At 46.7% G+C, this 23238-nt stretch overlaps 1 protein-coding gene across 3 annotated transcripts in view; it reads right to left on the bottom strand.

Annotated features, from left to right (window-relative positions):
- The window catches only part of KLHL22 (kelch like family member 22), a 36796-nt gene extending 28275 nt beyond the window's left edge, over nt 1-8521 (bottom strand). Inside the window, exons 1-2 of one of the 3 annotated variants that reach the window (XM_069496707.1) lie at nt 8482-8521; nt 1943-2206 (exon numbers count right to left, since the gene is read on the bottom strand). In XM_069496707.1, coding sequence (XP_069352808.1) covers nt 1943-2166 — 224 coding nt within the window. In that variant the 5' untranslated portion in view covers nt 2167-2206; nt 8482-8521. Of the gene's footprint in view, nt 1-1942; nt 2238-7603; nt 8173-8481 lie in introns of those variants that run through there. The other 2 variants (XM_069496709.1, XM_069496706.1) reach the window with 2 other exon arrangements.
- Between the last annotated feature and the right edge of the window lie 14717 nt (nt 8522-23238).

Genomic DNA, 23238 nt, shown 5'->3' with positions numbered 1-23238 from the left:
AGAATAACAGCAAGAGCACAGAGGCAAGCAAGGCCCAGAGCATGTCAGGACCACAGTGGATTTGGCTCAAGAGGACACCAGGCAACCAGAGGGAGAAGAGGCAAGGAAAGGGGGGCTCCTGGAAGGTCTCGGTGCCAGGAGACTCTGACCATGCGAGGCCTCAGGCAGCAGCTCTCAACCCTGCACCACCACACACTGGGGCAGCACTGCAGGTGAAGTCAAACCCTACATCTCAAAAGCAACTTCTGTTCTTCACAAAATAATTCAAATACTGTCCATACTGTTCTTTTCAAGAAGAGTGGTCTGACAGTCACAGCCAGCTTGGCCTGAAAGGCTGGGAGAGGGAGCCCAGGAGGTCCCACAGGCTCCACAACCCCCTGCCAGCCTCTCCTCACAAGCCCTAAGCCCCCCTACAGGTGGCTCGCAGCTCCCCACCCTGCCCACTGTCCTGTATGTCATCTTAAAGCTTATTAAAGGCCTCAGCCGAACCCCCCAGTGAACTGAAAGGACTCTGCTGGCCCTGGACATGTCTGCATCAAGCCACCACTGGGTCATATTCTCCATAAACTCCCTCTGGAGACAGGAGGCACTTAAATCATAAGGAAGCATTTTGCTCAATAGTTCCTAAAGTTAAAAAAATGGAGAGTGAGAGAACTACAACCAAGCCTTGATGACAAGAATTATCAAAGAGAATCTGGACTGGAAGTACTTGAGCTTTTTGTCCCATCCTGCCCCTGCTGGGAGCCATGGGAGGCCCTCACTCCTTCTAAGCCTCATCTCACCTATGTGAAATGAGGTTGGGAGACCACCTCTTGGGGTGCAGAGCAGTACATGCAACAGGGGAGACGGTGTACTGATTTGCTATTGTTTATCTATGTGACAACCATGTGGTAGGCACTAAGGGATAGGAAAGAAATTCCAGCCCACTGGGTGAGAGAGATAAGCCACCAGTTCCTCCTAATGTGCCAACTGCTAGGATGGGGTCACACAGGAGGCCATGAGAAATGCCACAGGGGCCACAGAGCCTACTGAGAGGGCCAGAGGCTAATACTGAGGGTTGAGAGGTGTTAGCCAAAACATGGATGCCCAGGGAAGGGGCTATCCTAAACATCATGTAGCTGTGCAGACAATGCAGATACAGCAATAAACACCTGGCCTCAGGCTTCAGCACCCTCAGGGTCCCAGAGGAGTGACCAGGGCTCACGTGGCCCTTCTAACTTTCCACTGGTATCACAAGAAGAGGGAGAGTGCTGAAAGATTTAGGGGTAAAATGTCATAGTGTCTTAAAAAAAGGTATGTGTGTATAAAACCAGAGAAAACAAATGTGGCAATGTGTTAACAATTCGCATTCAGGTGTTCATCATACTGTTCCTTTGACTTTTCCATAGATTTGAAAATTTTCAAAATGAAAACATTAGGGGTGAGGATGGAAGCCAGAGCAACGTAGAAAGAAAATCTGTTTTACACCGTATTTGCGTAGATACCGTATTTGCAGCAGCAAACTCACTTTACAAAACACATTACGAGTAAAGCCAAGCATGGTATCTTTCTAAAAAAGAAAAAAGAGAATATGCCCAAGAGACAGGACTGCTGAAAGAAAAACAAACTCTAGGACCTCTTCTGTCTCTCATGCTTGTTGACCAGGTCGCCACAATCAGCAGCGGGGGAGGCCCTTGGGTGAGCAGGAGACCGGCCACTGTCAGTGCCATCACCATTTTTTTTTTTTAATTTCAGCGTATTACGGGGAGTACAAACGTTTAGGTTACATATATTGCCTTTGCCCCATTCGAGTCAGGGCTTCAAGCATGTCCATTCCCCAGACAGTGCATACTGCACCTATTAGGTGTGAATATACCCATCCCCTTCTCCCCTGCCACCACCTTTACTACTGGAGCTAGGATACCCGTTATTTTCCTTATAAAAACATGTGTAGGGAACTCACCTGAAGTAATCACAGGATGCAGCCAGCAGGATGCGATGGGCCTCTATGTGTCTGCCCTCCACCACTAGGACGACGTCAAAGAGGATCCCACTGTCCCGGAGAGCCAGCAGCCCCCGGAGCAGGGCCTGGGAGTGCTGCGCGCTGCGGTAGGTGTTGTTGATGCAGTGCTGGGAGGGCTGTGCTGGCAACTTGCACAGCTGGGTGAATTCCTGCTCCTCTGCCATCCTGGTAGCCACAAGACCCCTCACCACCGCGGCCCGTCAACTGGCAAGACAGGGGACAGGGAGTGAGCAGGCAGACAGCACCCCTATAGTGCATGGGCTGGCGGCACCTGCTGCTCTCCATGCTCCTGTGCCTCCCACTAGCTCACCTGTGCTTTGCCTGGGATCCCAAGCCCCCTAACTCCTTCTCTCCTCCCACCTCTGGTCCAGTTTGGCTTTCTTCCTAATGACCTGTACCCCTTCATCCCCAAGATCCGTAATCACATTTTCTCTCCTTCAGCATCACAGTTAAACAGAAGGGTTTTGGGAGATAGACTGACCCAGGCTGAAGCACAGCTCCACCATGGACTTACAATATGACCAACCTGAGCTGCCCCTGGTCCCTCATCTGTAAAACGGGACATAAAGCACCCACCCCATTGGGGTGTTCTAAAACTGGTAAAATAATGAACATAAAGCACCAGCACACACCAGGTTCTCAAGAGCTCTTCCACTCTCTCATTGAGAGAGAACAAAATTGGGCTCCCCCTGGCAAGAATGGATGCATAAAAATGCCAGGAGACCCAGACACAGGGGTCTGGAGGTGGGGGCTGGCAGGGAGGGTTGTTTCTAGAACTACCTTCCTTTACTGAGATTCGGAGAATCAAGCACACTAACTTGGACTGGGCCTAATGCATTCAAGTTCATCTGCATCATGCTTTCAATTGAAAGTTACCTTCCAATAATTGAGTAGGCATGCACAAAAAATGCAAACTGATTTCACTGGGAGCCTCAGAAACCCAACTGGCAAGACAAACCTACTGTAAACAGACTTTTGCCATGGACCAACCAGAAGCCACTGTGGACAGCTAGCCACCCAGGGCCAGGGAGTGGCCAGTCCTGCACCACCAGGTATGGCCAAGCTGCACGTCCTGTGGGTACAGCACAGCCTGTCAGCTACAAGATGTGAACATCTGCCTTCTCTGCCTCATGTCGCCCCACTTTGCTCTCCCCAAAATGTGTTTTCTCCAATTACCTACCACAGTCATGCATCACTCAGAACAAGGACACGTTCAGAGAAATGCACTGTTAGCTGATTTCATCACTATGCAAACATCATAGAGTGTACTTTTTCCTTTCTGGTTTCCCTTACTAGAACTAAAACTACCATATGAAATAGAGTGGACTTACACAAACCTAGATGTTATGGCCTACTATGGACCTAGGCTACATGGTATTGCTCCTAGGCTACAAACCTATATAGCACGTTACTGTACTCCTGAGTGGAAAAACCAGCAATTGTCCTCTGCTCTCACACAACAATAAACACAGAAGACTTCTGTGACCAAATGTGTGCGGGGGTGGGGAGGGGAGGCTTCCCCACCAACAAGGAAGGGATCAATTCTGCAGAAGACACCAGGTGGGTGTCCTCCAATTCAATTCAGACACGACATACCTGGAGACAGTGTCAGATCCCACGCAGGTTGAGGGCTCAGCCCCACAAGACTTTCCCCAACTTCCAATGCCAACTGCAAGCCCAAATTAATTGAACCTAAGGAGGGGGTTATGGAACTTGGGCTCCCACAACCCCCTCCTTAGGTTCAATTAATTTGCTAGTGCGGCTCACAGAACTCAGGAAAACACTTTCGTTTACTGATTTATTATGAAGGATATCACAAATGAAGAGATGCACACAGCAAGGCACGTGGGAAGTGGCTCAGAGCATCTGTGCCCTCCCAGGAGCACCACCCTCCAGGAAACTCCACATATTCAGCCATCCAGAAGCTCTCCAAAGCCAGTCATTTGGGGTTTTTATGGAAGCTCATTACATAAGCATGACCACTGGTGGTCACTGACCACTCGTGATCAACTTAACTTCAGTCCCTCTCTCCTCTCTGGAGGCTGGGAGGTGGGGCTGAAAATCCCAACCCTCTAACCTTGCCTTGGTCTTTCCTGTGACCAGCCCCACTCCTGAAGCTTCCCAGGGGCTGCTGGCCAACATACAAAAAGACATCACTTTGGAGGTTCCAAGGATTTTAGGAGTTGAATGCCAGGAAATGGGATGAAAACAAAATACATATTTCACAATATCACAATGCTAAATACTGTGGGCAGTTTTTAATACAATGATAAGTATCTGTTTATCTAAACAGAAAAAGTACAGTAAAAATATGGAATTACAATCTTATGGGACTAACATCATATATGCAGCCTGGTCCACTGTTAATCAAAACATTCTTATGTGGTACATGACCATGTATCTTTAAAAGTAAAAAATGAAAAATATGCTGCGCACAATGGCTCATGTCTATAATCCCAGCACTTTAGTAGCCTGAGGCGGGAGGATTGCTTGAGGCCAGGAGTTCAAGACCAGCCTGAGCAACACAGTAAGACCCTGTCTCCACAAAAAATAGAAAAAAATTAGCCAGGCATGGTGGTGCGCCCGTAGTCCCAGCTACTCAGGAGGCTGAGGCAGGAGACTTGCTTGAGGCTGCAGTGAGCTATGATGACGCCACTGCACTCTAGCCCAGGCAACAGAGTGAGACTCTGTTTCAAATAAAAGGAAGAAAGAAAGACAGAAGAAAGGAAAGAATAAAGAAAAAAAATAAAAAGAAAAAGAAAAAAATGAAAAAAAAAAAAAAATCCTAATATAAAACTTGCCAAAAAGAAGAGGTCTCTCTTCTCACTACTGAGGCTCAGAGGCACCCCCACCTCCTCCTGGACCTGTTTGCTCTGGACCCTCTACTGCTTCCCATCTTTGTGCCTGCTCCCTTCCATCTGCCTCATGGACTTGGGACCTCTGCCACCCACTCATTCCCAACACCCACCCTGGACTGACTGGTCTTTCTCAACAAAGCCCCAGAGACGGCAAGAGCTGAGATGTGTCTCATGTTGGCCACCTCTTGCTTAGGATTCTCTCTTGCCTGGAAACTCTGCCCTACAGCAATTCCCTCTTTTTAGATCTCTTCCTTTCATCCAATATACCGTGTTCCAGCCCACTCTTTTTTCCCAAGAGCCTGCATTCCCAATTACACCTCCAGCTCACTGCCTAATCCAGCCAGTAGCCCTCCAACTGGTCTATTTTTGTTATTTGTACAACTACTATTTCCACATTGGAAACCTCTTGATCTCAGTTATCTCTTCTCCTTTCTAACCCTGTGCCCTATAAGACAGACCCTCTAGTTCTGATTCCTTCTCCTTTCCCCTAGCTCTGACAGCCACCCCCTACTCCTCCAAGGCCACCACTCTGGGTCACACCTCAGCAATGAGCCCCAACCAGTTTCCCTACTTCTTGCCTCATCCCCAGGCTTCATGGAGGTCCCCAAATGCCCCTGTGAGTGCACCATCTGACTTCTCAAGTGCTGGCTCCCTGCTGCCTCCTGCTCAGGGCTCCTGTGACCCTGCCTGAAATTCTCCTTCAGGCTTTTCCTCCCCTGTCCTGTCACTAGTCCTTAAACTAAAAGGGATATCTGTCATCCTCTGAATACCTTCAACCTCCCACCTATACCTTTCTGTCTCTCATAACTGCATATTGGTCAAGGTCTTGCTCAATTGCTTCTCCATCACTGTATCAAGAATACAACAAACATGCTTCACCACTCAAACTTGTCTAATCTACCCACAAGGAGATTCAGGTTTCCTAAGGGCTGGGGCTTTAACTCACAAACATCTCAAAGCCCCCAAGGCTGGCTGTACCGCTTGCTGACCACAGACTCCGGGCATTTGGCTCAAACATCCCAGCCTCAGCTTCCTCATCACCACCATGGCCACGAGGGCCTCCTTTTCTAGGGGTGACCATGAGGACTGACTGCCCCAACAGATGACAACCCCCCACCAGAGTCCTTATCTGCTGTGAGCACAGCAGGACCTCTGCCATCTTGAGAAAAACAGGAAGACTACTTCCTTGAGCAGACAAAGCACATTTACCATGCACAATTTAACAAAGTGCGCTGGGGAGCAGGTGTGAAGAAAAGTAAACCAATTCCCTGCTGTGAAGCAGCACAGCAGAGAGTGCAACAACACCTAAGACCACACATACAGCAGCACTGTCATGGCACAGAGATTCAACAGAACACGAGGCAACAATTAAAATGAGCAAACTGGAACTCAAGCTGTAGTCATCAAAGTGGAAAAAAATCTCAAAGCCATGCAGAGAAAAAACAGAAAATTGCAGAATATGTATGGTACAATCTCATTTACAAAAAGTTTGAAAACACACTAATAATATTGTCTAATATTGTTTATAGATAGGTATCACGGTATTAATATAAAACAGCATAAACACCTTCATAGGAATGATAAATGTCAAATTCTGAGTCACAATTTTCTTCAGGATGGAAAAAGGGAATGTTTCATTACTTCAAAAAAAAACAAAAATCATGTAAGACAAGCCACAAAAAGACCTGACAGGGATCTGTTATTCCCTATACTTTCCTGTTGGTTTGAAATGTTTAGTAAAAAAATTCTCACATGTATTTTCCAATATGTAATACATTCACGTGATTCAAATTCAAAAGGCAAAAAAAGGATATCATAAAACTCCAGTTGCCTTCCCATCTATGCCCCAACCACATTCTCTCCCAGAGGAAGCTACTACTCCACCTCCCTGCCTCCTCTTCCAGAAGGCACACACAGAATCTCAGGTGACCCTATCGATCTATAACATTCTTTCCCCCTTTTTACCAGCTTTTGCACAACTTCACACCCCTCCTGTAGTCCCCTGTATGAATCAATATATTTTATTTCACCAATCCCAGTGAGAGACATCTGGGTTTCCTCTAATTGTTTGCTTTTGCAAATAGCTGTACACACAAAATCATTTAAATATGCCACACACACAGCAGATATCTGAGGAAAATCTCCTAGATACACAACTTCCAGGTCATTTTAACTTTAATGCATAACTGGATTTGTCATCTTAATGGACACTATCAAAGTGCCCTCCATAGAGGTTGTACCAGTTTATTCTCCCGCCATCAAAGTATGGGAACCTGACCACTAGCTTACCAACAGTGTTTCTTTTTAATCTTTGCTGATTTAGATGAAAAACGGCATTTCAGAGTATAACTACATTAATATAACTGACACTTTTAAAGATAAAAAAAAGTCCAAATGTAGCACATCCTTTGTGATTCCTTCCCAAGGCCTGTTTTCCTCAGATAAAGCATGCTCTTAAGAGCTCGCTCAGCGGCACCCTCGTGTCCCCCTTTTCATCTGACACAAAGTTACTCTGTCCTGAGTCCTTCCCTAGATTAAGTCTCCCTCAGTCCCCAATTCTAGTCCTATCAGCAGATCCCTCCGGTCTGAGCTGTTCAAAACTTTAGGGGGGAGCAGGAAAGAAGTTTTATGTCCCCAGTAGGTACAAACTGAAGGACATAAGAGGAATTTTTATGAACTCACAGGTGACCGTCGGAAGCATTTGAGAGGCATTTTCAAGTCAACACCACTCCCGAGCACATACCCCCAGTCTCTGAAGGGCCCCAAACGCGCAGTCTGCCCTCGGCGAGCCCCAGGCTTGGCCACGGAAAGTTAAGGTCTGCGACAAAGGCAAAGGGTCCGGGGGTGGGGGAGGGGTGGGTGGGTCCCAGTTTCCCGAGGGGGATGCGCTCCGGGACGGACCTCCCAGAGAGCAGACCGGGGCATCTCTGCGCCCGGCCCGGCCCCCGCGAGCCCCGGAGCCAGGGGGCCCGGGCAGAAGGGGAGGCGCCCGCGCTGCGGCCCCAGCTCGGTTCTGGTCGGTCCGCCCGGAACGCAATAAAAGGGAACTGGCAGCCGACACTTTGCGATCCGGCGATTTTGCACTGACAGCGCGGTCGCCGACTTCCCTCAGCAAAGCGGGCGAGCGGGTGAGGCCGGGCTCTCACGGCCCCGGCCCGGCCCCCGGCTGCGGAGACTCGGGCCCTGCAGGCCGAGGTCCGAGGTCGGCCGGGCGGTGGGGCCGGCCCGACCCGCCCGCCTGTTGCAGGAGGCGCCGCGCCGCCCAAGGGTCGCCGCCGGGAAGGCCGCGCGAGAGCCGCCGCAGGCAACAGGCCTGCCCGGGCGCGAGAAGGCCCGCAGCCCGCAGCGGCGCGGACGCCCGGGACCCCGGGACCCCGCCCGCGGCTGAGCGCCAGCGCCCGGCCGGCCGCGCCCGGGGGTCCCGCCGGCCGCGCTCCCGCCACGTCAGGCCGCGGGCTCTCCTCAGGGCGCCGCCCCCGCACCTCCGGCCCGCGCCCGCCCCCGCGCCCCGGGGCCCCGCGCCGCCAGCTCGCCCCCTGCCCGCGCCCGCCCCCCTGCAGCCTGCCGCCCGCGCTCCCAGCCGCCCGGCCCGCCCCGCCCGGCCCACGCCTCGCGGCTGACCTGGTGCCGCCGAAGCTGAGGCCGCACTCGCGAAACGCGGGAGGCGGCAGGCGGGGCAAGCGCAAGGCCGGCGGGGCGGGGCCTCGGTCGTCACGTGGGCACCGCGCAGGCGCAGCCGGGCTGCTCGCGGCCGAGGGCGACGGACCCGGGGGCGGGGGGCGACCGCGGGTGTAGGTGGCGCCGGCTCTGACGCGACTCCTAGAGCCTTGCGGGGATGGACGATTGAACGAATGAGTGAATAAATGAACGAACGCCTTTGGGCGAGGGTCGCGCCGTGTAAATCCATTTCTTCCTTCATTCCCTTGTTCATTTCTTCATTCCCTCCTCTCCCTCCCTCCCTCACTCCCTCTTTCATTCATTCATTCCTGCACTCACTCATTCCCTCCCTCCTTCACTCATTCATTCCCTCCTTCACTCGTTCCCTCCCCCATTCCCTCCTTCACTCACTCATTCCTCCCTCCCCCATTCCCTCCTTCACTCACTCATTCCTCCCTCCCTCTCCCATTCCCTCCTTCACTCACTCATTCCCTCCTTCACTCATTCTCTCCCTCCCTCATTCCCTAGCCTTCACTCATTCCCTAGCCTTCACTCGTTCACCCCTTCCTTTAGAGCAGACGGTGCCCCTGGAAGGCGTGCGCCCCCTGCTGGGTATTGGGAAGAACAGCCGAACACAGTCGATGTGAAAAGGTGCTAGCTTCTTTCCCCGTTTACTGAGATTTTGGAATAAATCCTGTGTCGAATCCTAAAGCTTGGTCCTGCCATCCAGCCTCTTGGCGTTCACTTTTCTCCGCCTCACCTGCAAGAGGATCCCACCTTCCGAGGCGCACCCTTATTGGCCGTGTACAGAGGTTGGAGCCGCCTCCTGATGGATGGCGTTGTGTCAGTGTCCCGCCTGGTTTTGAGAGGCATTGTGGAGGATGGGGAGAGACATGGGGAGAGGATGTGGCAGAAGGTCATTCGTGGTTAAAAACAAAGGTGGAGGCCGGGCGCAGTGGCTCACGCCTGTAATCCTAGCACTCTGGGAGGCCGAGGCGGGTGGATCCTTTGAGCTCAGGAGTTCGAGACCAGCCTGAGCAAGAGCGAGACCCCCGTCTCTACTAAAAATAGAAAGAAATTAGCTGGACAACTAAAAATATATAGAAAAATTTAGCCGGGCATGGTGGCGCATGCCTGTAGTCCCAGCTCCTCGGGAAGCTGAGGCAGAAGGATTGCTTGAGCCCAGGAATTTGAGGTTGCTGTGAGCTGGGCTGACGCCATGGCACTCTAGCCTGGGCAACAGAGTGAGACTCTGTCTCAAAAAAAAAAAAAAAGGTGGAGAGGAATGTAAGAGAGGAAGAAGATAAACAAGAGAACCGCTGTCAGCCCAGAGAGCTACCTGAGGGTTCAGACAAGGGCTGGGAGAGCAAGACCAGCCTCCAGGTGTGGAGGTCCCCACCGGGAGTGGGCTTCCTTCCAGCAAGGCTTTCTAGACGAAGTGCCCCCCCCCCCCCCCGCCAGCTGTCTAACAGAAGAGGAATTTTGGGGAGTGAGAAAAGCATTCCAGGAAGGGGACAGCAAAGGTACACAGGTGAGATCCTGAAACGTGAGTGGTTTAGAAATTGCTGGGATTTTCAGAGCCTGAAGGGAAGGTTGCAGACCAGATCCTGCCTTCCTCACATCCGTCTGGAAGTGAGGACAGAAGGCTGAGCTGGCTGGAAACCTGGGAAGGGGGCAGGTTCCACAATATGGGCCAGTGATGGGTGGGGAGGGGTGAGCCCAAGATATGGCTGGGAATGATGGGCCCAACCTGGCCACAGAGGGGCTGGAGTAAGAGCAGGTTTGAGGGAAGACAAGGCTCAGCTTGGCCCCCGGCAGGGTGAGGAGCCTGCAGATGCCCAGCAGGGGCCTTTCTGGGGGGTGTCAGGTGGGAGGCGAGGTCAGGGGCATATCACACACCACAGTGGGAAGTGGTGAGCTGAGCTGGAACACATACAGGGGAAAGGAGAATGGCTTAGGGCAGAAGCGTGTGGCACAGTGGGGTTCCAGGGGGTACCCAGAGAGCAGGAACCCCCAGAGAGACAGGGGAGGAGTGATCTCAAAGGCCCAGTGGGACAGGGTGTAAGGGGGGCCCCAGAGGGGAGAGAAGGAGAAGGCCTGGAGCTGCAACAGGGAGGCTGCTATGGTGTGAGTGTTGGTGTCCCCCCAAGATTCATGTTGGAACTTAATCTCCAATGGGATAGTATTATGAAGTGGGGCCTTTAGGAGGTGATTACATCATGAAGGTGAAGCCTTTGCCAATGAGCTTAGTACTCTCATAAAAGAGGTTTGAGGGAGCTCACTCACCTCTTTTGCCATGTAAGGATGTCACAAGAGGTGCCATCTTAAAGGCAGAGAATGACACTGAATCTGCTGGCACCTTGACCTTGGACATCCCAGCCTCCAGAACTGTGAGAGATAAATTTCCGTTGTTTATAAGTTACCCAGTGTGTAGTATTTGGTCATAGCAGCACACGTGACTGAGGCAGAAATGGGTACTGAGAAGTGGGGTGCTGCTGTAACAAATGCCTAAAGGTGTGGGAGCGGCTTTGGGACTAGGTAACGGGTAGAGGCAGAAAGACTTTGGAAGTGAATTCTAGAAAAAGCCTATATTGCCATGAACAGAGCATTACGGGAAATTCTTGTGAGTGCCCAGAAGAAGATAAGAGTTATAGAGATACCTCGACCTTCCTAAAGATTACCTAAGTGGTCATGATCAGAATGCTGGTAGCAATATAGTAAAGGCCGTTCTGATGAGGTCTCAGATGGAAATGAAGAACATGTTATTGGAAACTGTAGGAAAGGCCATCCTTGTTATAAGGTGGTGAAGAACTTGGCTCAATTGTGTTCATGTGCTAGTGTTTTGTGGAATGTTATGAACTAGGATATTTGGTTCAAGAAATCACTAAGCAAAGTGTTGAGGGCGTGGGGTGGCTTCTCTTGACTACTGCTTATAGTAAAATGCAAGAAGAGAGATACAGACTAAAGATGGAATTTATAATCAAAACGGAAGCAGAACTTAAAAATTTGGAAAATTTCAGCCTGGCCACATTGTAAAAAATGAAAGGGCTTGTCGGGGGAGAGCACCCAGGGTATGGCCAAGCAGCCCTTTGATAGGAGATTAGCGTGGACCAGCAGAAACCGGGTGCTGTTCATCAAGACAGTGGAAGGATGACCCCAGAGGCTTTTTGGTGATTATGAGTGCTGCCCCTCCCATCAAAGGCCCAGAGTGCCAAGGCCTGGGGAACGGAAAGGTGTCATTTTGTACCCATAATAATTAAAAATAAAAAAATTTTCTAAAAAGATTGAGCTTTGACAAAAAGACAAATCTTGCATGTTCTTGCTCATGTGTGGGAGCTAAATATTAAAAACAGTTGATCTCATGGAGACAGAGAGTAGAATGATGGTTACCAGAGGCTGGGAAGGGTAGCAGGGAGGGGGGATAAAGTGGGGATGGTTAATGGGTGCAAAAATATAATTAGGTAGTTAGAATGAACAATATTTGGTAGCACAACAAAGTGGCTATAATCAACAGTAAGTTAGGGTATATTTTTAAATAATTTGGCTGGGCCCAGTGGCTCACACCTGTAATCCTAGCACTCTGGGAGGCCGAGGTGGGAGGATCACTTGAGTTCAGGAGTTCAAGACCAGCTTGAGGAAGAGCAAGACCCCATCTCTACTAAGAATAAAAAAATTATCCAGGTATAGTGGTGCACACCTGTAGTCTCAGCTACTCAGGAGGCTGAGGCGGAAGGATCGCTTGAGCCCAGCAGTTTGAGGTTGCTGTGAGGTAGGCTGATGCCATGGCACTGTAGCCTGGGCAACAGAGCTAGACTCTGTCTCCAAAAAAATAAAAATAAAAAAATATAAAAACCAAAAGAGTGGGATTGGAATATTCCTAACACAAAGATGATAAATGCTTGAGGTGATGGATATCCTAATTACCCTGACTTGATTTTTTTTTTTTTTTGAGACAGAGTCTCACTCTGTTGCCCAGGCTAGAGTGCCGTGACGTCAGCCTAGCTCACAGCAACCTCAAACACCGGGGCTCAAGCGATCCTCCTGCCTCAGCCTCCCGAGTAGCTGGGCCTACAGGCGTGTGCCACCATGCCTGGCTGATTTTTTCTATATATATTTTTAGTTGTCCTTATAATTTCTTTCTATTTTTAGTAGAGAAGGGGTCTTGCTCTTGCTCAGGCTGGTCTTGAACTCCTGAGCTTAAGTGATCCTCCCGCCTCGGCCTCCCAGAGTGCTAGGATTACAGGCGTGAGCCACTGCGCCTACCCTGATTTGATTGATTCACAGTGTATGCCTGTATCAAAACATCACATGTACCTTATAAATATATACAATCATGTACCCATAATAATTAAAAATAAAAAAATTTTTTTTAAAAAGAATGGTCTGCCAACGTCCTCATTTGCCAGAAAATTAATAAATTCCTCTTTCCTTCTCAAAAAAAAAAAAAATTAAAATTAAAAAAGAGTGGGCTTGGGGGCCCCCGGGACCACACTCAGGTCTGTGCTCCCCACATTCTGCAGTGCTCGTTGGCTGTCCCAGGTGAGACTTCAGTGGGCCCAGGTGTGGTGCAGGCTGCAGTGGCCACCCCTCCAGGGGCACAAGTAGTACCCCTTGTTGTCCATGTGGTGCCATCTCCACCAGGGCACAGAGTGCACTGGCTATGGGGGTATGGCTACCTCAACCTAGATTTCAATGGGTGCCCTGGAGAGCTTTGGGGCCCAGGTAGGGAACTGCCACAGGGGTGTGGCTACCACAGAGAGCCCTCACAAGAACGGTACCCAGAAGAGCCGTGGGGGCAGGGCAACTCCTGAGACCCCAGACCAGTAGAGCCACCAACATGCAAACCAGCCTGGACAGCCACAGGCATGGAACTCCATTGAGTATAGCTGCTATGTGGGCTGCACTCAGCAAAGCCAGTGTGTTCAGAAGACAGGAAATGAGCAAAGATAATTCTCAAACTTTAATATCTAATATTGTCTGCCCTGTTGGGTTTGGGATTTACTTGGGACCTATTACCCCTTTCTTCTTTCCAGTTTCTCCCTTTTGGCACAAGCGTGTCTGTCCCGCGCCTGTCCTACCATCGTACTGTGGAAATATGTAACTTGTTTGAGTTCACAGGTTCACAGCTGGAGAGTAATTTGCCTCAGGATGAATCATACCTTGAATCTCACCCATATCTGATTTCATATGACATTTAGATTGAGACTCTGAACTTCAGACTTTTTTATATTTTTGAGACAGAGCCTTACTCTGTTGCCCAGGCTGGGGTGCAGTGGCGTCATCATAGTTCATTGAAACCTCAAACTCCTGGGCTCAAGTGATCCTCCTGCTTCAGCCTCCCAAGTAGCTAGGACCACGCCTGGCTAATTTTTTACATTTTTTGTAGAGATGGGTGTCCAATGTTCTGTAGGAGATCTGACATCCTTAACTGCCTGTGGCAACAAAGGTCCTTTCTTTCAGCTGTCTTTGCGAGTGGTCTGGATCATGGGCGTGCTGCCCCTTCTTGCACCCTCTTTTGGGGACATCTCTTTTGTCCACGGCTAAGTCATGAAAGGCTCATTGGTTTTTGTTCTGAGTCCTTTGGTAGGTCCCTTTGGTTTAAAAGAAGCAGCGGGTGGGCGGTGTTCAGGACTGCCGAATATTTACTGGTTGTCCTGGCTGAAACTGATAATAAGATATTTGAAAAGGTTTTTTTCTTTTTTACAGCTCTGTGGTCCGAAGATGGCTTCACCAGACCCTGATATTCAGGCTACGTATTTTTTTTAAGGCCCCTCTGTTCTCTCTATTGAATCCTGCTTCTCCCATGGGAACTTTTCAGTTGACTGAAACCCCTCTTCTCAAACCCCTGCTCTCCATAGGGTCTGCTTTCTTTTTCTGTTAGCATGTTTTTTTTAAATTTGTATTTATTTTTTGTTTTTTTCCCCAAATATTTTCTTTCTTTCTTTCTTTTTTTTATTTCAGTATGTTACGTGGGTACAAATGTTTAGGTTACATATATTGCCTTTGCCCCACCTGAGTAAGAGCTTCAAGTGTGTCCATCCCCCAGACGGTGTGCACCCATTAGGTGTGAATATACCCATCCTCTTCCCCCCTTCCCACCTGCCAGACACCGAGGAATGTTACTACTGTATGTGCACGTAAGTGTTGATCAGTTAATACCAATTTGATGGTGAGTACATGTGCTTGTTTTCCATTCTTGTGATACTTTACTTAGTAGGATGAGCTCCAGCTCTATCCAGGATAATACAAGAGGTGCTAGATCACCATTGTTTTTTGTGGCTGAGTAGCACTCCATGGTATACATATACATTTTATTAATCCACTCATGTATTGATGGGCACTTTGGTTGTTTCTACATCTTTGCAATTGTGAATTGTGCTGTGGTAAACATTTGAGTGCAGATGTCTTTTTTATAGAATGTCTTTTTTTCCTTTGGGTAGATGCCCAGTAGTGGGATTGGTGGATCAAATGGTAGTTCTACTTCTAGATCTTTGAGGTATCTCCATATTACTTTCCACAGAGGTTGTACTAGTTTGCAGTCCCGTGTTGGCGTGATTTTTGCTAAGGATACTGTGGAACTTCACTGGCTTCTTTGGGAAACTTAAGATCTTCCCAAACTGACTCCTCCATCCTCATTTTGCCACCTTCCATTTTCTGTCCAGTTCCCACTACCCGCTCCATCCCTCTGTCCATCCTGCCAGAACTTTTTCTCCTTCAACCCCTTAGTCACTTAAGCTTTAGGAACCCCTGCCTCAAGGGCCTCAAAGTCCCCTAAAAGCAACCACCGGAAGCTGAAAAGAGAAAAAAGGAACTATTTGGTAACTGGGCAAATGCAAAATCTTCAGAAATCTTTTCCATAAATATTAGTAAACAGCTTTAGGCATGGAAACAGGTAACCTTAATTTGTTCCATTTTTGTCAGAAACATAATTTGGATAAAAATATAAGCAGAATAAACCAGTGAGTTTGTGTTACTATGTTTTACTGACTCATGACTAACATTTCAGAATGAAAGCTATAAGATCTTTGCATCTGTATGTTTATGTTGTTTATAAATAGTACATGTATGTATGTATGTATGTTTGAGTGTCATTTATAAATAATATTTTTCTACCTCTGGGTGGCATTATTAACTTAATTTTTAAAATCCCTTAAAAGAGAACTGGGCATGGTGGCTTGCACCTGTAGTCCCAACTACTTGGGAGGCTGAGGCAGGAGGATTGCTCAAGGCCCAGAGTTCAAGACCAGCTGGGCAAATAGCGAGGCCCTGTTTTTACTAAGTACATACATACATACATATATACATAAATAAGATAAAATTTTAAAAAATTAAAAAAATTAATGAGGCACAAGCTGGTAGTCCTAGCTATTTGGAAGGCTTGCTTGAGCCTAGGACCGTGGGTGACAGAGAAAGGACACTGTGTCTTAAAAAAAAAATTCCCTTAAAGGAGTTCTATTCAAATTGCACCCTCTTTTGAGGACATGTATTTTGTCCATGGTTAAGTCATAAAAGACTTATTGGTTTTAGAGATAAATGAGCATTCATGGAAATTAAATATTCCTAAAACTCTCAGAAAAATAGAAAGTAACCCAAATGTTTTTTAGTTCACGTGATCTGGAATATTCTTTTTTTAATTTTTTTTTTTTTTTTTTTGAGACACAGTCTCACTCTGTTGCCTGGGCCAGAGTGCCATGGCATCAGCTTAGCTCACAGCAACCTCAAACTCCTGGGCTCAAGCTATCCTTCTGCCTCAGCCTCCCGAGTAGCTGGGACTACAGGCATGCACCACCATGCCCGGCTAATTTTTTCTATATATATTTTTAGTTGTCCAGCTAATTTCTTTCTATTTTTAATAGAGACGGGGTCTCACTCTTGCTCAGGCTGGTCTCAAACTCCTGACCTTGAGTGATCCTCCCTCCTCAGCCTCCCAGAGTGCTAGGATTACAGGCGTGAGCCACCGCACCCGGCCTGGGATATTCTTTAGTAAATAAAGTTAGTTTTAAGTTTGTTGGACTAGTCAAATAAGCTTATGGGGCAGCACATATAAAAAAAATATTAAAAAAAAATAAGCTTATGTTTATCTGTACCAGATGTTGAAGATCATAAAACTATATAGATCATTAAAATGTGCAATAAAAATGTACAAAATGTGCAATAAAAGTGAATTGCTAAGCTGGGAGTGGTGGCATGTGCCTATAGTCCCAGCCACTCAGGAGGCTGAGGTAGGAGGCTGGCTTGGGCCCAGGAGTTCTGGGCTGTGGTGCACTATACCAACTGATGTCTGTACTAAGTCTGGCATCAATATGGTGACCTCCTGTGAGCAAGGACCAACATGTTATCTGAAGAGGTTGAAGAGGCCCAGTTTGGAAATGGAGGAAGTCAAAACTCCCATGTTGATCAAAAGTGGGGTCACACCTGTATGTAGCCACTGCACTCCAGCCTGGACAACATAGCAAGACTTCATCTCTTAAAAATAATTAATTAGTTAATTAAATATGCCTACTTAAAAATAGTTTCAAAACTCTTTTTTTTTTTTTTTTGGTAGCTTGAAGCCTTAAAGTATGCTAAGATAAGTAAGAGATATTTATTTAATGTCTGCATCATTTGTAAGAAGGATAAAATATTGAAAAATTAATTACCAAACAGACATTTATCTACTTTTGGCTTCTTGAATTTTACAGAAAGACAAAATATATTTGGGTCTACTTATAAACATGAGAACATATACTATGAGAAATCACATGTTTCTAGGACTTAGGAAATTATATTAATCTACAGAATGTTGTTATCTAACACAGTTCTTAATTGCTAATGATTAAAATATAGTTAACATATGTAATTAAAATAAGGCCAGGCATGGTGGCTCATACCTACAATCCCAGCACTTTGGGAGGCTGAGGCCAGGAGTTCAACATCAATCTGGGCAACGTATTGAGACCCCTATCTCTAAAAAAAAAAAAAATTTAGCTGGGCATAGTGGTGCACACCTGTGGTCCTAGCTACTTTGGAGGCTGAGGCAGGAGAATCACTTGAGCCCAGGAATTCCAGCCTGGTGACAGATCAAGACCATGTCTGTTAAACAAATAATAAATAAATAAATAAAATAAAACTACTGAAAATAACAAGGGAAACAACTCTATGCAAAATATACAGGGAAAGTAAGATGTATTTTTGGTAAGGAAAATCCTAAGACATGAAGATATGCTTTCTGTTAAGGGAAAAGAAGTAATTAATTCTTTTTTTTTTTTTTTTTTTTTGAGACAGAGTCTCACTCTGTTGCCCAGGCTAGAGTGAGTGCCGTGGCGTCAGCCCAGCTCACAGCAACCTCAAACTCCTGAGCTCAAGCGATCCTCCTGTCTCAGCCTCCCGAGTAGCTGGGACTACAGGCATGAGCCACCATGCCCGGCTAATTTTTTCTATATATATTTTTAGCTGTCCATATAATTTCTTTCTATTTTTTAGTAGAGATGGGGTCTCGCTCTTGCTCAGGCTGGTCTCGAACTCCTGAGCTCAAACGATCTGCCCACCTCGGCCTCCCAGAGTGCTGGGATTACAGGCGTGAGCCACCACGCCCGGCCCGTAATTAATTCTTTATTAAAGTAAAATATCTGATTTTTCCAGGATGAGAAAGGAAAATGTAGGGGGAAAAAAGGCTGATGAGAGCCATGTGTGGTGGCTCCTGCTTGTAATCCCAGCTAGTCAGGAGGCTGAGGCAGGATCACTTGAGGCCAGGAGTTTGAGATGAGCCTGGGCAACATAGCAAGATGCTGTCTGTAAAAAATAATGAAAAAAATTACTGATGCACGGTACTGTGTACCTGTAGTCCCTGCTACTCTGGAGGCTAAGGCAGGAGGATCACTTCAGCCCAGGAGGTTGAGGCTGCAGTGAGCTATGATCATACTATTGCACTCCAGCCTGAGCAAAAGAGTGAGACCTTGTCTATAAGAAAAGAGAAAAAAAAAAGCTGATGGATTAAAATTAAAAGGCTGTAAAAGGTTTTTGGAAAAGAAATCTTATCTTTGTGGTCAAAACTGGGTAAGATTGTATAAATTTGGCCGGGTGTGGTGGCTCACACCTGTAATCCTAGCACTCTGGGAGGCTGAGGAGGGAGGATCACTCAAGGTCAGGAGTTTGAGACCAGCCTGAGCAACAGCGAGACCCTGTCTCTACTAAAAATAGAAAGAAATTAGCTGAACACCTAAAAATATATAGAAAAAATTAGCCGGGCATGGTGGTGCATGCCTGTAGTCCCAGCTACTCGGGAGGCCAAGGCAGGAGGATTGCTTGAGCCCAGGAGTTTGAGGTTGCTGTGAGCTAGGCTGACACCATGGCACTCTAGCCCAGGCAACAGAGTGAGACTTTGTCTCAAAAAAAAAAGGAAAAGAAAGATTGTATAAATTTATTTATATAAGTTTTATTGAAATTAGCTTTGAGCCAGGTGTGGTGGCACATACCTGTAGTCCCAGCTCCTCAGGAAGCTGAGGTGGGAGGATCAGTTGAGCCAGGATTTCAAGGCAAGCCTAATCAACATTAAAAATATATAGCTTTGGGCCGAGCGCGGTGGCTCACGCCTGTAATCCTAGCACTCTGGGAGGCCGAGGCGGGTGGATCGCTCGAGGTCAGGAGTTCGAGACCAGCCTGAGCGAGACCCCGTCTCTCCTAAAAATAGAAAGAAATTATATGGACAACTAAAAATCTATATAGAAAAAATTAGCCGGGCATGGTGGCGCATGCCTGTAGTCCCAGCTACTCGGGAGGCTGAGGCAGGAGGATGGCTTAAGCCCAGGAGTCTGAGGTTGCTGTGAGCTATGATGACACCACGGCACTCACTCTAGCCTGGGCAACAGAGTGAGACTCTGTCTCAACAAAAAAAAAAAATAAATAAAAAAAATAAATAAATAAAAATATATAGCTTTGGTATTAATAGTACACTGATGCAAAACTAGAAATTGGTCTTCTCTAATAAAATCACAAAGTTTTCTTGGAGTATTGGTCTCCTTTGATAAGAGATTATAAAAGGGTTTTTTTTTTTTTTTAATCTTGTAACTGGCCTAGGAAACAGATTTTGTGTTTCATCAGGATAAACTTCTGTACTTTGTATTATCCTTATTGGGTTTGATTACTTAAGAAAACTGAGTCTTTTCAATATTAAAAGAGCTAAGATTTTTTACAATATGGAACTTTCTGTTTTTACCTTTAAAACCTTTTGTCATTTTGGTATTATTTCACAGTGACCTATGATCCTATTTAATCAACTGTTTTAAACCTTTGACATTTTTAGCATCTCAAATCAAATTCCAAATTAAGTCTCTTTGACCCAGAACTAACTTTAGGACTTCCCAGAGGGCCCCTGGAAAGTCTGAAAGGATTTGTCTCTCACTTGTAAAAAGGAGATTTTAAACTAATTTGGCTTATTTGATATGTTAAATTACATGGGAGCATTATCAAGTGATGCTAAATCTTCTTGGAGTTATATGAATGTCTCAGAAATTGTATGACATTCCATAACATCTGATATGTCCTGGTATAATTTTATCAGTCAATATTTCAGTTATTGTGTTAAAATGTCATATGCCACTAAAATAATTAAACTTCCTTGTCAATTGCATCACTATTATAATGAAATCTCACTGGATCTTTAAGTGTGGCCATTTTAAATCTTGTCATCCACACACGGTTAATTGTTTTACTCTAATGTTTTCCTGAAAGCTTTTTTGCAATTGCTACTTCTTCAAAGAGATTCATGGACAAAAACTCTGATAGACTCTGAAATGTAGACTTCTGATAACTTTTAAGATTATGCCATTGGACTGGGTAAGAATTTCCAGAGTTCTAATGAAGTAACTGCTAACCCAACATAAAACAGAACAAGAATTGATTACATGGGATTGAATGAACTGATGAGGATAACATTTTGTTTGAAACTTTGCTGGTTCTTTAATGTTTTGTTTCCCAGATTTAAGGAAACTTTTAAGATATCTACAGCTTACAGCAATTTGATAAAATATACCCTTTCTAAACAAAGATGAAACAATTACTTTTTTCCTATTTGATCCCTTCAGAATTCAGAAACTTCATGAATATTTTATTTTTATGGAAATATAGTTATTTACACAGGTTCAATATGTCAGGAGGACAGTCCAGTGGCACTGAGGACCTATGGAACTGAGCCCTCCTGTAAAAAGTAGTATGAACTTGCCAGCCATGCGTGAGCTACTTTTTTTTTTTTTAGACAGAGTCTCAACTCTGTTGCCCAGGCTAGAGTGCCATGGCATCAGCCTAGCTCATAGCAACCTCAAACTCCTGGGCTCAAGCAATCCAACTGCCTCAGCCTCCCGAGTAGCTGGGACTACAGGCATGCGCCACCATGCCTGGCTAATTTTTCTATATATATTTTTAGCTGTCCATATAATTTCTTTCTATTTTCAGTAGAGACAGGGTCTCACTCTTGCTCAGGCTGGTCTCGAACTCCTGAGCTCAAACAATCTGCCCGCCTCGGCCTCCCAGAGTGCTAGGATTACAGGTGTGAGCCATTGCGCCTGGGCACGTGAGCTACTTTGAGAGCAGATCCTCTAGCCCCAGCAAAGCCTTGGCTGATATCTGCCTGGAACTCCATGACAGTCTCTGAGCTAGAACTAACCAGCTAAACTTCTCCTGAGTTCCTGACCCACAGAAGCTGTGAAAAATAATAAATGCTTATTATTGATGTTTTAGATTGCTTACCTGTGGTGTAATTTGTTATGCAGGAGCATTGGATAACTAATACAGAGGACACTTGGTAGTAGCTGATCACATTTAAAGAAAATGTAAAGTGCCTCTCTGTAATCCAACAATTCCACTTCTGGGTGTCTACACTGGAAAAATGCCCCTAGATGGAAGCAAGATAGTATAGCAAAGTATATTTATATATATATATATAGAGAGAGAGAGAGAGAGAGAGAGAGAGACAGTCTCACTCTGTTGCCCAGGCTAGAGTGCTGTGGCATCAGCCTAGCTCACAGCAACCTCAAACTCCTGGGCTCAAGTGATCCTCCTGCCTCAGCCTCCTGACTAGCTGGGACTACAGGTGCACACCACCACGCCTAGCTACTTTTTTCTATTTTTAGTAGAGATGGGGTCTGGCTCTTGCTCAGGCTGGTCTCAAACTCCTGCGCTCAAGCAATCTTCCTACCTCAGCCTCCCAGAGTGCTAGAATTACAGGTGTGAGCCACCTTGCCCGGCCTATAGTGTGTATGTGTATATATATATATATATATATATATATTTTTTTTTTTTTTTGAGACAGAGTCTCGCTCTGTTGCCTGGGCTAGAGTGCCGTGGCATCAGCCTCGCTCACAGCAACCTCCAACTCCTGGGCTCAAGCGATCCTCCTGCCTCAGCCTCCCGAGTAGCTGGGACTACAGGCATGTGCCACCATGCCTGGCTAATTTTTTTTCTGTATGTATTTTTAGCTGTCCATATAATTTCTTTCTATTTTTAGTAGAGATGGGGTCTCGCTCTCGCGCAGGCTGGTCATGAACTCCTGACCTCGAGCAATCCTCCCGCCTCGGCCTCCCAGAGTTCTGGGATTACAGGCGTGAGCCACCACGCCCGGCCAGTATATTTTTAATTGTGAAAAAGGAGAACCAAAATGAATGTCCATGAATCAACTATGGTGCATGGGTTGCAGAATGATCTTGGTTCTTCCTATAGTTTCTACCATGTATTGCTTTCAGAAGCAATAACCATCCCTACCTCCACACACATAAGTGATTGCAGGCTCCAGGCCAAACATGGTAGAGGAATTACATCTGGCTGATGCTAAGATGGAAGGAGGGGCAGGTCAGCACCTCCCAAGGACTGAGGACCAAAGCAAAGAGGAGGATTGGAGGGGTCCCAAGAGAGTCACAGGCTTGTGCAAGGCTCCCTAGGGAGAAGCCTAATCTGCCCAGGAAGCTTCCAGTTCCTACCACCTGCAGGATGGTATCCAGCAAATGTGTGGCCAGGGACAAGGACCAGCTATGATACACTAGCCTACAGGAACCAGCAGGCTGGAGATGTGGCCACATAAGGGGCCCACCAGGGTGTAGTGTAGGATACAGGTCTGGCATCTGCATACTTTCAGCTTCCTCCATCATTTCTTCCTAGGGGTCTAAACCACCAGCAGACCCACGAGAGTCTGCAATGTCAAGCTAGGGGAGGTTCATTTCAGGATTGACCTTATGTGGCCTCCTTCTCTCCCTGAGGCCAGGAGGTTTGTGTTTGTCTGTATCTCCTTCCTGGGTCACCCATTCAGGCTCTCACCAGGGACCACTGCCTTGGGTGCCACCAACCCAAATGAATGGACAAGTAGAAAAAGAGCTCTGGAGGAACTAACAAAGGGAGTAGTCGTTCAGTTTTATCATGATGACAAATGCCTGACAAAGCTCTGGGCCTCTGTCTATCTATCTGTCTGTGAGTTTATGTGTCTTTTGCTCCATCAACCTTCCTAGTACCACAGTGCAGAAGAGGGAGGGTTGTCCTGAAGACCTTATTAATATGTTCCAAAAGCTCCAGGGAGTCTAACTTGCCAGAGGGTTTGACAGTGAGGACTGGCTTTGCCAATGAAGTTATAAGATCAATGTTTTCCGTGAGTCAAGAATCTAACAAAACACATCTGAAGCGCATATATAATGTAAGCTATACCAGCAGTCATACCTTTCTAATGATTCACAGAGAAATATTTTAGATGTCAACCTAAAA

The sequence above is a fragment of the Eulemur rufifrons genome, chromosome 21 (assembly GCF_041146395.1).
Source record: "Eulemur rufifrons isolate Redbay chromosome 21, OSU_ERuf_1, whole genome shotgun sequence".
Classification (NCBI taxonomy): Eukaryota; Metazoa; Chordata; class Mammalia; order Primates; family Lemuridae; genus Eulemur; species Eulemur rufifrons.
The sequence above is the reverse complement of the archived record's forward strand: the minus strand, read 5'-3'. Positions and strand labels throughout refer to the sequence as shown.